Here is an 18,330-nt window from a genome sequence, read left to right on the forward strand (position 1 = left end):
AATTCGAAATTCCCTCTGCCTCTGAATGCCTGTCGTAATTCTACTTCTCAAAAATTGAACTCAAATTCAAATCCAAGTCGCGACCTTCAACCTTTGCGCTCCTCTTCCAGGAAATCTCTATTCCATATTTTATATAAAATTGGAGCCGGAAAATAGCCTCCAGTTATTTGTGTGTGAAAATCAAAAACAGAGCCAGAGTCGAAAATAAGGAAAAAGCAAAGATATGGTTTATTAAATATTTGAAGCCCGGGGCGGCCGTCACACACGACCACACGGCGGAGGCGAGATGGAGAGAGGCGGGGAGGCGGGGAGGGGCACTGTGCCTCGAAGGGCAATTGAATCTTGAAGCCATTGCATGACACCGCATCGATGGTGAAAATTGTGCTAATGATTTCGTTGGTGGAGTCTTCTTGCCAGCAGGAACAAAGGAAAGAAAGTCTCTCTCTCTCTCTCCCTCTCTTTCTCATGCTTTTTTGTGGATGACACTCGAGACTGTCTGGAGAGGAGCGAGCTTGAAAGATACTTTCAAGTGGACGCGGCTGATTGGTTCCTTGCTGCCGCCTGCTGTCGAAGCTGCACTCTTCGCTGCTGATACTGGGCCTCCCAGTAGGCCTCCAGCCATCTATCGTCCCGCCGTTCCCTTGGATCCACCGTCAGAAGCCCTTCCTGCAGATCCGCATCGATATTTTCATCCGATGGTTCGGGCAAGTCATTGGGTTTGGCTCCTAGAAACAGTGCCAACTGGTAGATGCCCAGCGCCAGGAGACCGACGATCCATCCCAGCACTACCCCAACGGCCATGCTTGCGGCGGCCCTGATGAAGTCTCCAAAGTCCGAGCGGAGTTCGCGGTGGAAAAAGGCAGTGCGTTTTGCCACATATCCCAAATAATCCATATTTTTGTGGTTGTAGAATTTATGGGAATATTCACAATAGAATTTTGATGGGTGACGGTGTTGTTGTTTTTGTGGTGGGGGGAAGGGGGAAAATTCTAACGGAAAATGATAGTGTAATCGAATGACAGTTCTTATGAGACGAAAAGCAAAGAAAAGGGCATCTCGGATCGGAGTTTTCCTTGGGATTTCCCTTTGTTCAAAGGTATCCCTGATTTTTCCTTCAGTTTCAAAGTCAGTTCAAAGTATTTTGTGATCCGGTTTCAAACAGCAAGCAAAATGGTTATGCTAAATCCCATTGAAATCGTCTGCTTCTATGTGGTGCAGCCCATCCTGGACTATCTGACGTATCTGATGCTGGAGGTGCACTATGTGGCCTATCTGGCCGGCCTGGCAGTCATCGGGATCGTCTTGGGCCTCGTCTTCAGCATCATATCGGTGATCTGGTACAAGAGCACACTGAAGGATCTACCAGGGCAGCCAACCGTTGCTGTGGAGCATGTTCACAGCCCTGAAGGTCCTGCCAAGAAGAAGGACCAGAAGCAGGACTAGAACAAACAGATGAAGACTACAAGGCCTTCCGACTCTCTCTTTCTCTGTTCTACACAAATCATTCAAGGCGCGTCACAGAAGAAGACTACAGAATAAAGGGCATAAGGAATCAACAGAATGATGGTTTATTGGGCTTGAATCGGGGCTTAGCAGGGGACTTATAGGAGGACTTGAAGGTATAACCCATCAATAACCATTGTGGCTTTCCTCTTGCTTCTCTCTAAAAACAGAAGCCCAGTTTCACTTTCCCCAAAAGATTCCTTCCCCACAGAAGCTCCTTTCTGTTCCATTCCTTTCGTTCGTTTCGACTGCATTGTGTGGCTCTTCACTTGACAAGAGACTCCTTTGCCATTCAAGACACTGTCTTACCCGCAGTTATTAGCCTACTTTCAACAATTTGGCAACGTTGCAGTCTCCTCCTCTCTCTCCCCCTCTCTCTCTCTCTCTCCCCCTCTCTCTCTCTCTCTCCCTATCCCTTTACTTCATTGTTTTTTAACGTTCCCCTCTCCTCCCCTCCCTGTCCATGAGGCATTGTCTAGTTTTGAGGCAAAGCCGCAAGCCGTTTACCACCCCAACCACTTGAGCAAAATGCTTACAACATTTCAGAAACAGAAACAGAAACTCACTTCCAAGACTACGGCGAGAATCTCCCAACAAGGGGGGGTGTGGCTGAGAGAGTGTGTTTTTTACTTGCATACCCTGTATGTGGATAGAATGTAAGGGTATATTGGAACAAGATACTTTTCCGACTTTTTTCAGCTTTTGTACAAAATACGTTCCAAGACGAGACTCAAGTTTTACCAAATTTCCAGTGAAATACGGCTTCCTAATCCCTGTATATCTTTTAAAACAGATTAAACACAACATTTGTATTCGAAAATCCGCTCTTTCCATCTCTAAATATCAATAAAAATCTTATACCCCCCTTATTTTTCAAAATAAAATCGATTTAATTACCTCCAAAAAAGCACCAGGGTATCTTCTAGTCGTAGCCCTCAAGTCTTGCACTTTTTTGTACTCTCCTTTTCGGAGAGAGCGAGTTATAATTGCGAAAAAGTATTCAATGCAATGAAAGGGGGAGGAGGGGAATGAAGGAGGCATGAAAGAAGCCCCCGCTGAAAGACAGAGCACATCGCAGCAGCCGCCAGCCGCCGTCGTATTGCCCGTCGCAGAAAATTGAATGAGAAATCTGTAGCCCGAATGAATGGGAAAATGAATGAAAGACAAAAGTGTTTCGCGTTGGAGGTGGCGTGGGGGTTGAGGGCATTTAATCACCAATCCCACACACACACCCCACCACACCACCACCCCAGCACCCCACTTAGGCCGAAACCCTCGCATAATTCATTTAGTGGGTGGCACTGAATGCAAAGCTTAAGCTTAAGAGGGGGTGGTGCCAGGGTGCAATGCTGCAATGCGGGTGGATGGCGGCACCCAAAAGGCGCTTAGGGCCCAGCCATAACTGCACTCCCCCTCCCCTTCTACCGTCCCTTTGTGACAGTCTCATAATCGTAGGCGAGACACAAAACAGCTGTCAATGGGAGGTCGTGGCAGATTTTTGGGAAATGCACTTTGACACGACGCCGGACACCCCCTGCACCTTCTGTGGGTTGAAGGGGTGTGAGGTGTGCGCCTTCCTTGATACATAAATAGCACAAAGAAAGTCCCAAATCAAACGGGAACCCATCGTAGCGCATACTCCACCCTTGATTCCCTTCAAAAAATCAATTTTCCCTCAAAATCTTAACCCTTTCTGGGTATTTCTGGTACTATTTTGGTCCTATCCCCATAGAAATATCAAATCTCTTTCACTTTTTTGGGCATGAGTGTGTGGGTGGCGGCTGCTCTGCGCGGATTCATTAAGATTTTTCATTTCATTGAAACATGAGGATTTTGAGTAGAGATTTTTCCATCATATCATAAAATACGGGTGCCTCCGCCGCCTCCGCCGCCGCTGCCATAGAAATATATTTACAATTTTCCCCGTGACGTGCGTAATGATGCCGCCGAGGCTTAGAGATGAATGGAGGTCTGGCCCTCGGGCTCCTGCCTTCTGCCTCCTGGTTGGAGTGGATGCCATGCGAGTGAGGATTTTCGTGCTGGATTTTCCATGGGGTTTTTGTGTTGTCTAGGCAATGCCTCAGCGCACATTTTTCCATATGCAACCGCGGCGATGGCTGCATTTTCCGGGCACTCATTTTACACCCAACCTCTCGCGCAGCCTCCTGTCTGTCTGTCTGTTTGTCTGTCTGTCTTTCAGTCTCGTCTGAGGAAGACCTTGCGGTGCATTGAACTTTCTATCTCGTTTCGAACAGCTTTCTGGTGTTTCCTGCAGTTCATTTGCTCTTCTTTTTTGGTGCGGAAAAATTCTTTATATTTTATTTGGGAAATTTCATATTTTTTGGGGTACTTTTCGTACACTTTTGCTTAAAGAAATTATCTGTAATTAGTGGATGTAATTACCACCCATAATTCGGTCTTTTCCCTTTGAGCGGTAAGGATATTCAGGGTATATATCCACCCGATTTAGGGGAGGATTCTGCACTTCCAAAACATCAGAGCAGAGGTCTGAAAAACCATGAAAACTACCTCCCAAATGTCCTATTTATAAAGTGCTTTCTATTATTCTTGAAAAATGTGTCTCCTTTTGACGAAAGATCCTCCTGAATGTCGAAACTATAAAGCCTTTTCCACTATCCATTCGTTTTCATAGCTTTTCCAACACACAATTCCCTTGCATAGTGTTCCATAGCATAGCCTTTCTGCAGCTAATGATTTAATTTATGGAAATGACTCGCCTAATGGATCCATCATAATTCCCAATAAATGCCCGAAAAAACCCCTTTGGGGAAACACAGTCATTCCCTCCAGTCATGTGGCACAAAGTGGAGTATCAGCGACAGCGGAAGAGACCCACGCATGTGGGCTATCGAATTTTCCTACAGTCCACCGCTTGGCTGCTCTACGGCATCGCCTACGGCTGCAATTTCTTCCGGGCAAAGTGGAACCCCTGCGCCGGACGCCTCGAGGAGCGACAGTACAATCGGATAGTTTACAAGCTGATCATTATCCTGAAGATAGTGCTCATCGCGAGCCAATATCTGGTGTACTTTGTAATGCTTCTGGCCGTCTACATTCACTACTCGCTCGTGGAGAAGAGCAGTGCCCAGAACTTTGTGATGGGCACCTTTTCACAGGGCATCGAATACAATGTCTTTCGGCGACTGGTCATCTTTTTGCACCTCAAACGGGACCGAATATTCGTGAGGCAGACGGTGAATGAGATCCTTCGGATATCGGAGGAGATTGAGCAAAAGTTCGGCCTCATCTACCACTGCGATGCGAGTCTTTTGGGTGTGTATTTCCTGAAGCTTTTCCTGCTCTACGTGCACATCAGTTCGTACTTGTACAAGTCCTACTTTCTGCTCATCAATCTCCTCTATTGGATGCTCCTCGAGTACTGCTTCATGGGCTGGTTCCTCTACCAGCAGCTGCTGCTCAATTGGTACCGGAATATCACCACCTTCCTGCAGCGCTTCATCGACGATCACAAGGATCGGCAGGGGATCCTGGGCCGCTATCATCGGCGTCTGTTCTGGCTCTTTGAGCTCCATCTGCGCATCAATAACCTCCATCGGAGCATCAACGACAGCCTCTCGTGGCTGTCCACCTCCATCTATCTGATGATCTTTGTCTGCAGCTTCCGACTGGAGCTGCTCATCGAGTGCATCATGTTCGGTGAGGATGAGCTCGAGAACAAGCTCTACATCATTGCCGACGGGTGTCTGGGTCCCGTTTTCATACCCCTTCTGTATGTCCTGCTCATAGGACTCTGCACAGATCGCTTGCGCGATGCAGAGCTCGTGATGCAGCAGCAGATTGTCATCATTCACGGGCTGTACATTCGGAAGGCCCCCTCTCGTACTCAGGCCATAAAGCTCCTCTACAACGAGGTGAGTTCTGGAAGTGCCTTCGGCCCGCAAAGAGTCCTAATCGATTGGCTTTCCGTAGCACACATCGCTGATCATCCATCAGAAGCTGGAACCTCTGCAGAATTTGATTATTTTGGGCACCACCTGCGATCGAGGCTTCGCCTTTGATTATCTCTTGACGGCCATCCTCACGGCTCTGTCTTTTATCCAGTATACCCTATCGTGTGGTGACTATCCCATCAATGAGTGTGCAACGCACAAGTAGAGGAGGAGTACAGGGGGAGGCGGGAGAAAATGATGTACGATCTATAAGCAGTATATATGCGAATATTTTCATAAATAAATCAAAGTTCTGTGGGAATTTAATTATATATTATGATCATTCCATCATAAATCGAAAAATTCGATGGCTTCATAAATTTAATCAATTGATTTTCTCGTATCAATTATTGAACACACCCCAAATCGATCATTTTCCATATTATTGTGTATATCGATTATTTATCGAACTTTATCGATACAGTTTTTTGTGATAAATATTCGTTGGATGCCTAAATAACCTTTTTTGATACATTTTAGGCAACAACTAATCGTTAATCGATAACTAAATGGTATATCGATGTTTAGTAGCACGCTAATCGATTGCTTTTGGTTTAATTCCATGTATAAACTGTTTTAATCCATCAAAATCTCATGGAATATTGTTCTATTTCCCAAAGTAAAATATTTCAAGAATATTTCTTCGTCGTTTCTTTATCGAACTTTATCGATAACTTTTTGAGTGATAAGTATTCGTTGTAACTCTTTTCGATAACTTTTAGGCAATATCGATGTTATATCGATGTTTAAAAGAACGCCAATCGATTATTCTTTGGGTAGTTCCAAACTTTTCTCTAGAATAACTGTTTTAATCCATAAAAATCTCATATAATATGGTTTCATTTTCCAAATAAGTAAAAATTGACATGTAATCGCACGGAAAACGATAACTTTGCCGATTTCTCTAGCTATTAAAATGTGTTTCCACTCATTTTGAAGCATTTCGGAATAGTTTTTCCCCCCACCTTGAAACCATCCAATCATCAATGACTCTTCAGTTCGACTACATTTCCATTCTGTGGCCTCTTTTTTCGCTATATTTCAAACTCTCCGACAAAATTCATGCAAGCATCTGTCAGGCCCACACTTTCGCACGCCATTTATCAAGAACTTATCATCCAGCAGCTCTCATACCCCGCACTGACACCCACTCAATGGACCCACACTCTGCCTCCCACCCCTCTAGAGGGGGGGGGACTCTCCATCGTGCGTCTAGCAACAGTTCAAACAATCAACAGTCACGTACCATTTTTGACGGTTTACTTTTTGGCCAAAATAAAAAAAAAGAGGCCCGAGAGTACGTGAAATATTCAATTTTTGGATACATTTTGCCGGTACATTTAAATTTATTTTTACAACCCCACAAAGGAGTCCGGACCCCCACGTGCCGGCAGCCCCATAGACGATAAAATAATAATCGATTTAGACTTTGGTTGGAGTTTCGTCCATCGCCCACAACTCATCGGCGAGGGCAGCCCTGCCTCCTCCGCCGCCATCCAGAGACGTGGAAAAATGGAGCAACTCTTGGGAGGGGGAGGGCGGCACTTCCTGCGGGGAATCGATTTCTCTCGCTCTCTCAGACTTTGGGAAATTTATGCGAATTCGAATTTGATATGGTTTAAACTGTTTGCCTAGGAAACGACTACAACGACGACGACGACTTTGACGACGACGTCAGCCATGCAAATGTTCTGATAAGAGCAGCTTCCCCCCACCCCTCAGAAAGGGGAGTGGGCGTGGCTATATGCCTATGGCTTTGTCGCCTTTTTAGTGGAAAATTAATTTGCTATAATTCATCAATGGCGCAAAAAAGGCGGAGCGAGAGGGAAGGAGGGAAAGAGGCGGCAAAACGGCCGGCAGTCTGGCAGAAAGGATTATTTTGCATAAAAAATTGTGGCACTTGTCGAATTTTTGCATAGTCTGCTTTTGGGGCTGCTGCTTCGAATATTCGAGTGTATGCGTGGGTGTGTCTGTGTGTGTGTGTGGGTGTGTGTGTGTGTGGGTGTATGTAAGTGACGCACTTTGTATAATTTATGGCTGCACATTTATTTTATTGAGTTTAATGTGGGCACAGTTGTTCCTGCCGCCGCTGGAACCATTTCGGAAAGGTGTAAAGGTCCCCCCCCCCCCACACAGAGAGAGTGGAGAGGGGGTGGGGAAATGTCTGTGGGTTTGAAGGGCAGGGGCCCAAATGGGCAACCATTTGAAGGCTTTGTTCTGCCTGAGAAAATGTATTACAGCAATCCAGGGATGAGGGCTTTCGGCTTTCGGTTCCAGGCACTTCAATAAATTGGAACCAGCTCGAACCAGTTCCAAAGGAGAAATGGTTCCAGGGCAGCCTCCTTTAGAGATTGATGAGGCACTGTATTTGGGAGAAACATTGATAGAAGGACTGTGAAAGACCAGAAAATAGGTAGAAAGAGGTTCTTCGTGTTTGCTAAGGCCCAAAAAGGGACTGGCTCTATACAATTCGGACCTTTAGAGACCCGTACTCGAATTTCAAGCCCAAAGCACTCTTTCGAAACTATATTCAATGCCTAGGAACCCTTCTTTGATGGAATAGACGAAGATTTGAGAAGGGAAATATTATTTCTAAGCATCTCAAAGAACGAATCTCCACGTTCCAGCTCCGAATATTTCCCAAAAAAGCCCCCAATTCCAACCCTGCAAAAGTGCTTGCCATTAAATTTAATAATGTCAATTAAATGAAATATGTTCTCGAAGCAGAAAACACACAAATTAGATCGTTAGCCCCATCCCCCCGTAAATCCCCAACAAACTCAGCCCCGAATGAAAAATAGACCCCATTCAACGCCGGGAACTATCCTGTCGCCTGGAGAGAGGGAGAGGGAGAGAGAGGGAGACCCCTACTCGCACTCCTATTCGTATTTTCCAGCAACTAATTAAGCATTCAAAAACGTTTTGGCATAAAGTTTAAATTGGGTGGATCCAGGGCCCCCTCCCCCCCTGCATGGCAGTGGGTTATCCATAGCTGGAGGTTCGAAATAGCGGGATTCGGGGTCTGCTGTTCGGGGTTTAGCTTTTCACTGGGTCTGTGGGGCGTGGGGCAGGGGCAGGGGCAGGGGCAGGGGCTAAAATCCAATAATAAAGACGACGCAGCAGTGCTGTCATAAATTATGGCAAATTATTAAGCAAAAGTCACCAAAAACAGAAAAACTTTTGCCGCCGCACGCGCGGCCAAGTCCCACTAAAACATTGCGTGTACGATGGGGGGAGGGGCGTATGCGACGGGGAGGTAGAGAATGATTTATTTTTATTATTATTGGCGGTGAATTTTAAATCAAAAAGCTCTCTCTCCCTCTCGCTCTCCCTCTCGCTCTCTCTCTCTCTCTCTGTGGCTGTGGGAGGCTCGATGCCCGAAAAAGTATGCTACACATTTTGTAAGCTGCTTTCGAAGTCGAAAATACGGCGCCAGCTGCTTTTGTCATTATTAATAACTGTTAATTATTCACCATTATATAACTACTCTATGGACAGCCTCCCCAGCTTCCCCCCTTGCCGTACGACGAGCGACATTTTGAGCACGTTTCAGACGACGGAAAACTTGTTTGCTTTTGGCGTCTCGGTGCCACTCTCTCCCTCTCTCTCTCTCTCTCTCTCCTTCTCTCTCTCTCTGTCTCTCTGTCATTGCCGCTCGAGTAATTCTCTTCTTTCATTTTGTTTGGCCATCATATTTTATGTGCTCCTTAGTTAACGCCAATGTCGATGTCGATGTCGATGTCTTTCCCTCTACCTCCCTCTCACCCACTCTCTCTTTCTGTCTCTCTTACTCTCCACAACTATCTCCCTCTATCTCTTGGTCATATTTACATATTATTAAAAAGTTTTCCGAAGCTCAGACAACATTAAAAAAAAAAAAGAACAGGGAAAAAGGAAAGATTCATGTACCTCAAAAGTCTCTCGACTTTAAAGTATCCAATATCATCCTATATATAATTGTAAAAAGTAAAACTCTCTTGTCTCTAAAAACTATGGATCCTATAACAATTTCTTTGATTTTTTAAATATATTTGAAATAGCTAAACCCTCTACCAGGCATACCCTCTCGATACCCCTTGAAAAAAGAGCGATGAAAAGTAAACTTTTCTATTTTCCCTGCCTCTGGACTCTGAAGTTATTGAAAATTCATGAATAATTGACATTTATTGCAGTTGGCACAAATGATGGTCGATAATGGAGGGTGTTGCTCCTCCTCTGGGCTCCCTCTGTCCTGTAGATTCTGTGTGTGTCTGCATTTTATAGACATAAATATTAAAGTAGCTTACGTACTTAATTGTAAATTATGCATTCAATTAGTTATGCCAGGCTGCCCCCAAATGCCATTCACAGAGCGTGCCCGAGAGAGAGCTCCTCTATCCTCTCTCTTCTGTCTTCAATTAAATTTTGAATATTGTTACGGCACCTCCTTCGAGTCCTTCCCATGGCTAATAATAGTAGTGTCAGCTGCAGGATACTTCACTTCTCTGTTCGCTCAGTCGTGAACAATTTGCTCCAGTTTATCCTTTTATCATATTTCTGCAGCCAGTAGCCAGTGGGAGCATCCATCAGGTGTATCCATCGGGTGTCCGATTACTACTACCATAATCGTAAACTTTTCCAATGATTTTGCAATGAGGCCTGGCCTTTGGCTTAGATACATTCTACAGCACTTTCTTTGGCACTTTCTTCGGCACTTTCTTTGGCGCTTTCTGGTTGTATTTTCTGTTTAAATTTCTGCGTTCTGTCAAAAGCATTTTCCGGCTAAATTAACTCGTAAATGACTCTTGAGTTCGCCGGAAACTTCCTGTGAAGGCCGGCCAGCAGAATGCTTAATTCCGTAATTGAATTACGTTCATAATTGAAACAAAAGGCATTGCAACATCAAAGCTTGCTTCCTGCGAACTTATTTGCTTATGCAAATGATGGCGGTATTTATTAGAGGATTTTACCTTGAATTTCAGTTTAATAATTCAAACAATGGGAATCTATTTTCAGGTTGAATGTCAGACAAAAGTATTATTTCTATTGAAACAATGAATGCCACCTATAGATTATTGTGTTTCTGTGGCAGAGCATCATTTATTGATGCGAGTATTCATATATTTTGTACATAATCTATATCTTAAGATGGCAGCATTCAAATCTTAAAGTTCAATTAAATTTAATTAAAAAACCCAAATAGATATTTTCAATTTAATTAAAAATGTAAATAAAACTAAGAATTAAATTAAAATACCTAAATATGATATTTTTTATTTAATATAACTAAAAAATGTTTAAATTTAATTTTAATTTTAAATTTAGTTTTTATGCAAAAAGATTTATTTTTTCATTATTTTTTAATAAATTAAATTAAAATACCTAAATATGTAATTTTTTAATATAATTTATTTTATATTTTTAATTCAATTTAAAAGATTCTAGACTCATTTTTTCACTTTTTTCAGCTTCTAAATTAAAATATTATAACTAAATATGTGATTTTTTTAATTTAATTTCATTTATTTTTAATTTAGTTTTAATGCTACAAGATTCTATTATTCTATTTTTTTTAGTTAACTAGAAATAAAAAATGCCAGAAGGCTAACATAAACTCAGAATAATGTCATTTCTTCCGACTGTTGTTTCAAATTCTATTAATTTTCAATAGATCCCACCCCAAATGAATTATTTTCCTTGAATTGTCATCAAATCATTTTAGAATAATTTAAATCTTAAAATCTGCAATCACTCAAAGAGTTTTTCCACTCAAATTTGATTGAGTTCTAAATCCCCAACAAAAAATGTTCTTCAAATAGTTGTATTTTTGAGAACTTTAAACTTTAATCCAGTATAAATACCATTAAAATTTCCCCTAGAATATCCCCAAAGATCAATCAACCATCCACTATAGCCAGCAGGATGACATTATTTTCCACTCCACTCAGGAATTAGGGACACAATCCTCTACTGACCCTGCCCCTCCCCCCGCCACAGCCCCCGCCACTGCCCCTGCCACAGCCCCTGCCACTGCCACTGCCACTGCACTCAACGTTTGGTTGTTGGGGGAATATTCACATTTTAATTGACTTTAAGCCTATCCTCCCACGTAACCACCTGCCTCCCTCGCTCTCCTTCAACAATGGATATAACTGCAAATGTGATATGTTACGTAGTGTATGCACTTTTTGATTAAATTTAACCCGCAGCCATTTGTTCGGAAGCGAAGCACTGGATTTCCACTGGCTGCTGTTGCTTCTGTTGCTGCTGTTGCGTGTGTGTTCCATTTTAGATTATGAAAATGTATATCCAGGAACTCTTTTATGCCCCCTTCCCACCGGCCCCCGCTTGGCCCTTAGATGACTTTCACATATTTTGTGCCATAAAATAACACCAGAGGGCGCTGTCAGCAGCAGCAGCAGCAGCACCAGCCATAAGCTTCCTATTTCCGCTTTTTGCTTTTGCTTTTGTTTTTGTTTTTAGTTACAAAACTAACGCCACCCATACATGTATCAAAGCATGTTCTGTATGCGTGTGTGTGTGTTTGGGTGTGTGTGTGTGTGTGTATCTATATATCTGTAAACCACACATATGGTGATGGTTTTTGAGAGAAAACCCCGGCGGTACGTACACGCATTGCACTGGCATTTTGCATTCAAATGCATTTAATTAAATCAACTAGAACCAACAGCAGCAGCAATGGCAGGAAAGTGCAGCAACAGCACTCTCCCACACACTCACTGTACCCCCCTGCCACCCCTGCCGCCCCTGCCACCCCTTTGCCACTTCGCCCCAATATGATGAGCCTCATAACATTTAAAACAAAATTTATTTTGTGTAAATTTTGCCAGGTTCGTTAGTTTTAATTGTGTTTAGTTTTCATTTGCCAGCACATCGCAGTGCTAGAGGCTGCCTACAGAGAGAAAGAGAGTCCTTTTTGGTTACAGTTCGCAGTTCGAAACGAGAGTTCACACACACACACATACCCGTCTGTGCGCGTCTGTGTGTGTGTGTGTGTGCGAGAACAGTGGTGTAAAAACAATGAGCATATTGTTGGGAAATGCAAACACATGTATGCTGAACATTTGAATGCACATCCAAAGAGCCCTTTTTCGAAGGGTTTTTTAAATGAATCCACACAATAAATATATATTGCTTTGACACTAGAGTAGCTCAAAAAATTAAATGTACGAAAGATCTATCAAACCTACAAAAAAAGGGTTATTTTTGCACTTCAATTTATTAAAATTTAACATTTAATTTCAATTGAAATGAAAAAAGCTGAGACCGCAACTAAAAAATTAAGTATCCAAGATCGAGAATATTTTGTATATATATTATAAAACATCAATTCAAAAAAAGATATTCCATATAACTTTTATTTAAATAAATAAATAACTCTTCTTTGTAACTTAAAAAAATGTACATGCTTATTTAGTAAAAAAAAAAATTATATTCTTATTCCAAAAAAAAAAAACAAAACATATTAAGATTCTTATTTCTTCAAAGAAAACAAAAAAAAATCGTATATCTTTAAACAAATATTTAAATTCTTATTTTTTATTTTTATAAAATTAGTAAAAAAAAATAAGTGCCATTTTTAATTTTTTTAATTCAACTGGCAAATAATCGTTAGATGGAAATTTTATTCTACAAGTTATAAAAGTTAAGGTCCCTGGAAAAAAATGTATTATTTCCATAAATACATGGCAAACATCGTTGAATCAATGCTTTAGTTTATAAAACACCTTGTTCTAGGGATTCTTTTGCTGTCAAATCCTTGCAGGACTCTTCTACATTCACAGTTAGATAATCTTTAAGGCAGTTCCTACCTTATAAAAGTAAAAGTACAATTATTGGGAATGGCAGTACATTTGAACCTTAATTTTTGTGGCAAGAAAATACATTTTTGCATTCAATTTAACACTGAGAAAGTATCGTTGCTTTTAACGCTTCCTATTTAACCGCTAGCTAAATTTTTAGCCACTTCTTAGATACTTTTTAGTCACTTTTCATGAATTATTTGAGTGTATCACCTATACCGAACTAAAAATGATTTAGGCCTAACATTTTAATAAAATAGGATCGCAAAGTGCAAGGGAAAAGTCTTCTACAGACTTCTATTTCTATTTCTAAAATGAATAATGCAATATTGATACTTCTAAATGATCCCAATCAGTATTTTACCATTTAAGGGTGCTAGAAACCTTCTTTTTTACTAATTTCATACAGCCACACTTTGGAAGATAATTGAAATCTTCCTTTACGTGAGATTCCATTAAATAAACCCCAGTATTCCCCAATTTCTATAAAAAAAATCCATGCCATACAACATTTAAAATTCATATTTTCTTGAATGAAACCACTGTAGAGAGATAGTTTTGTCCACGGCTTACAATTAACTTGATTTCAGAGATACATATTTATATACAGAGATAGATGGATGGATGGATACATTCTGTGTTGTTACTTTTTCTGTCAATTTGGCAGAAATTTTGGCATGCGGTTCTCGACAGCAAAAACAAAAAACAACAGGGAAAAATTACAATCAAAGCCATTAAATAAAATAAAATATAAAAAAAACAGAGAAAAAGAGCCAACGATGAGATTCTGAGATGAGAGAAAGGGACTCAGAGAGAGAGAAAGAGCAAGAGCCAACAGTTGAAAGATGAGAGATTGAGGCTCAGGGCAAAGGCCAACAGAGAGGCTGAGTGTGGAGCCTGGCCTGTCCCACCTGTCCCACCTGTCTCTCTCGGTCTCTCCTGGCGGCTCAATCGCAGTGTCAATTAGCCATTTGCTGGCCTGGCACTCCGTTGTACCCGCATCAGAAAAGCTGTCAGAAAAGTTAAATGCGAAAATGTGAAACTGGGAAAATGCGGCAAAAAGAAAAACCCCATTCGTATCATCATTTATTTGATTAACGCTAATTGAAGGCCACGACGGGAGGGTAAAAGCCATAATGCATTATATCCACAGATCATTTTCCCTCCCCACCCTCCCTTCCCCCCTTTCTTTGCCCATTGGAAAACCTGAAATTAAATCATTGAAAAGAAGTCCTGAATATGGAGCCCTGTAAATTAATAAAAGGGCTATCCTATCGCATCTCTTGTTCAGGTTTTTCTTACACTCGACTGAATTTCATTTCTTTGGTTTGGAGAGTAAAAACATTTTCCTTTGCCCAGGAGTGGGAGGGGGTAGGGCGGTAGGGGGGTAGGGGGTTTTCTCCACTTGAGATAAAGTTTAGTGAAATCTGCTGCCCTGTTCATTTGTTGTTTTGATATTCAAAAGGCAATTCTGCACGACTGAATCGAAATGGAAATGACAGGCGGCCCTCTCGGCCTCTGTTCACACAAAATGCCTACAGCGAGGGGGGTTTGAGAGGTTTGTGGGGGCTTTCATTCGTTTGGGAATTACAGAGGGAAGGCATTTCTGGAATTAGCTTTTGTTGGTTCCAACAGTTTCTTGTCGCATTCCAGATTCATTCTTTTGTAAAATATATTTATCATATTTTTTAATGATATGTTGGCTCTTCAAAAATTTAATGGCTATTCCAATGCCAAGCCTTGTTCGATTTGAAGCCAAAAATTTGGGGCCGCTTAAAATCTTAGTCCCCATAAAAAAAAATATTTTTAGCAACATTTTTATAATTTGTGATTGAAATTTATAATAGATCCCATTGCCGATTTAAAATAACCCAAAAATCTACAAAAAAAATGTTATTAAATCTTTGGAAATAAATATAATTAAATATATTTTATTTAATTAAAATTATTTAATTTACAATTTTTTTTATATATTTAAAAAAGCAATAAAATAAACTAAAAAGAAAAATAAAAATATATTTATTTATATTTAATTTAATGAAATTAATTTAATTTAAATTTGTTTGATATATTTAAAAAAGCAATAAAATAAAATATAAATAATAATATATTTAAATATATTTAATTTTATTGAATTTATTTATAATATTTAAAAAAAAGCAATAAAATAAAATAAAAAATAAAAAACCCGCCTCTACATCGATGGCTAACATGTTTATCCATTAAATGAAAACTTTATAAAGAAGGTCTCAACATCGTTCATGGGAGTCATTATTTTGCAATTTGAAACATAGAGAAATGATTTAATTAATTGAAAAGCTTTCGTCTTGACAGGCAGGAAAAAAAGAGGCCTACTTATCGCCATGGCAATCCCTATTGCCCCATCCCCCATCGTACATTCCCCATTCCCTCCGGTCTTCTAATTCCATTCCTCTTCCCCCGCAAACTGCTCTCTTCTAAGCGCCTCTCCATTAGCAGTCAGTGGAGCATAATTGTGCCAACAGCATTTGGCATCATTATTTTTGTGTGTGGCATGGCATATCTTTGATCTTAATAGTAGTTTGCTTTGACAATTTTTACTTTTCGGGCGACAGAAGAGGGTCGGCGGAGGGTGGAGGGTGCAGGGTGGGGAGGGAGTCCCCGCAAAGCATTTAATGTGATTAATTAATTTAAAGTTCTGGTCTCCAGGGAGTGGAGAGTGGAGCGGAGAATGTGGTGACTTCTCCCTAAATTTCTCTGGAACAAAAAACATTAAGAGAAATGTTTATATTCGAGAATAGAATAGACAATGAGAATATCCTGGTAATTATAGCCGATAGAAAATGGCCTCCTATTGGGGAGCTTTTGATATAAGAAGTCCTTAAGGTAGCCCTTAAGCAGGTTTTAGTCTGGTTTAAAGATAGAGATAGACATGGAACAGTGGGTTCTTTGAGCCTAGAGGCAAACCTTAGCTGCTTAGCTTCTCTGGGAGAGAGAAAGAAGGAAATTAGAGGGTCTGCCTTATCTAGAAACTTCATTTTGTATTACTTTTCTCCATCTTCGAGTTGTAAGCATAGAAAAATGTAAAACAAACTGAGTTTTCTCTTTTAAATATATTTTAAAATATTTTCCAACTAAAATAATCATTAAAAATCCACCTGAATGAGTGTATCTATGCATCCTTTGAATATATATTCTATATCCCTACGAAAATGCTGGCTTCTCTTGAAAAACACATCCCAGAATGCGCCTCCGAGTAGAACATGAATATCCCCTCTACGCCCTCCCTCTACCAGGTATTGTTAATGTTAATAATGTTGTTTCGCTTCCTCCTCCACTAATTGCCTTCAATCAAGTGTCGCCAAAAGGGCAGGGACCTCCGTGTCAAGGCACCCGTTGACAGTGACACTTGAAAAATGTCCACCAAAAACAAAAAACAAAAAACAAAACCCAGGGGAAAATATGAAGAGATACGAGAGGTGGAGGAGGTGGAGGAGGACCACAGGCCTACCGCAAGAAGTTATGAAAAATGAACAAAAAACCCGGCCCGAAAATACAGAGATACTCCCACTCCCACTCCCTGTCGTCTTTGTTTTGTGTGGGACCCTTTGGAAAAACCCTTTGAAAAATGGTCTGAAGAATCAGGTGACAGTCCGCTCTAAGGTACAGTACCCGTCAAAGGCTCTGTGTGTCCATTCATCAGGCAAAAGGCTGGAGGGAAGACGGCGACCATTTGACGAGTAACTTAATAAACAATCATCAGGCGGGCACAGGCCAGGCTGTAAGGCCGTAAAGCGGTAATTATATGACGGTAGATGATTTTATAATGAGTGCCACAGAGACACAATACATCAAGCGAGTGGCCGGGAGGGAGGGAGGCAGGCAGGCAGGGTCTCAGGTCCTTGTTCCTACTTCCTTCTGTTTGTTGTTTTTTGGCTTGTGATAATTGAAAATGTTTGTAATTTTCACTGTCCTTTCTTTGGAGCTTTCTCCCTCTCCCTCTCTCTCGCTCTCCCTTTCTCTCTCTCTCTCTCTCTAAAACTTTGCACTTTTATCTGTTGCAAAACTTTTGTTGGACTTTTTCCCTTACATTTTTTTCCCCGTTTTTGTAGAGCATTTTCCTTCAGCTTTTTCTGTTGTGTGGCGGCGGCCTTCTTCCTCTTTCTCTTCTCCTACTTTTTGTGTGTGGGGGGGGGCCATTTTCCTTCGCGAAAAGTTTTGCGACAGTTTAGGGATTAGGAGGCGCCCCAAAACGTGGCAGAGAGCAACGGACGGGCAAAGTTTCAGGTCATGTCCAAAAATTTAAGTGCTGAAAAATTTGCTGGATTATGTGGCAGTTGATGAATTTGTTGCGCGAGTGGGAATTAGACGCTAATGTTTGTTCTTTCCAGCGTTTTTTTTTCTCCCCCGAACCCCGCCACCCAACCGCCAAGAGAGCAATGCACTAATAGATTTGTCAACCAGAGAGAGAGAGAGCGAGAGAGAGAGTGCTGCGGCATGTGGTTTCAGAGTGTGGCAACCTCAACAAACACATGGAAAAACTTTTGATTATCATGAAAACCCACGAGTAAACACTGTCAGGCTGTCAAGCATAGAGGAGCGGCATAGGTGGATTCTCTGGGCTGGGAGATAAATCTAGGCCTGGCTATTATTCTTGGCCCGCTTTTAGGGGCACGTTCCGCCCTGTAGACGATAAGGAATATTCTTGGAAAAATGAGCGCATATTTGAGGCAAGTTTTCTTAGAGTTTGGGCATTTTTTTAGATTTATTTTAATGGAAGAAAATATATTTTTTTATGGGTTCTTAGAGCAGTCATTTCTTTGCGAAATGTTTGTAAATTCTCCTATTCGAAGAGGATCTATTTATCGGTCGAATTTTCTTCACGTTTTTTCCATCTTTTGAGGGATTTCCCACGCATAAATCTAAGGCAAAGGTCCGCCCTTCTCTCTCTCCAAATTAAACCCCAAAATCCCCCTCGGTGGCCCACAATTTCCAAGCAATTACCTTAAACACGGAATCACTTTGATTTCGCCTTCGCTTCCTTTCTGGCGATCCTTCGTAATCCTTCTTTCGGC

At 41.3% G+C, this 18,330-nt stretch overlaps 4 protein-coding genes across 4 annotated transcripts in view; 3 read left to right on the top strand and 1 right to left on the bottom strand.

The window, feature by feature from the left end:
- The window catches only part of LOC6593802 (discoidin domain-containing receptor 2), a 151,779-nt gene that overhangs the window by 108,388 nt on the left and 25,061 nt on the right, over positions 1-18,330 (top strand). The window lies entirely within an intron of this gene.
- Positions 206-989, bottom strand: LOC6593801. Its single transcript, XM_002019232.2, has one exon. The coding sequence runs from the start codon at positions 892-894 to the stop codon at positions 526-528; it is 369 nt and encodes a 122-aa protein (XP_002019268.1). The 5' UTR covers positions 895-989; the 3' UTR covers positions 206-525.
- LOC6593800 lies at positions 1,171-1,556 on the top strand. Its single transcript, XM_002019231.2, has one exon. The coding sequence runs from the start codon at positions 1,171-1,173 to the stop codon at positions 1,441-1,443; it is 273 nt and encodes a 90-aa protein (XP_002019267.1). The 3' UTR covers positions 1,444-1,556.
- Positions 4,317-5,640, top strand: LOC6593799 (uncharacterized protein CG1339). Its single transcript, XM_002019230.1, has 2 exons — positions 4,317-5,396; positions 5,455-5,640. Exons 1-2 carry the CDS (start codon positions 4,317-4,319, stop codon positions 5,638-5,640), a joined length of 1,266 nt encoding a protein of 421 aa, XP_002019266.1.

Source organism: Drosophila persimilis, unplaced genomic scaffold (assembly GCF_003286085.1).
Source record: "Drosophila persimilis strain 14011-0111.01,24,50 unplaced genomic scaffold, DperRS2 tig00000191-arrow-pilon, whole genome shotgun sequence".
In the NCBI taxonomy this organism is placed as follows: Eukaryota; Metazoa; Arthropoda; class Insecta; order Diptera; family Drosophilidae; genus Drosophila; species Drosophila persimilis.

Excerpts from the sequence above, each read along its gene's own strand:
- LOC6593801 (XM_002019232.2), bottom strand. The coding sequence starts at position 894 with ATGGATTATTTGGGATATGTGGCAAAACGCACTGCCTTTTTCCACCGC.
- LOC6593800 (XM_002019231.2), top strand. The coding sequence starts at position 1,171 with ATGGTTATGCTAAATCCCATTGAAATCGTCTGCTTCTATGTGGTGCAG.
- LOC6593799 (XM_002019230.1), top strand. The coding sequence starts at position 4,317 with ATGTGGCACAAAGTGGAGTATCAGCGACAGCGGAAGAGACCCACGCAT. Across the intron at positions 5,397-5,454 it reads TAAAGCTCCTCTACAACGAG|CACACATCGCTGATCATCCA; the intron begins GTGAGTTCTGGA and ends GGCTTTCCGTAG.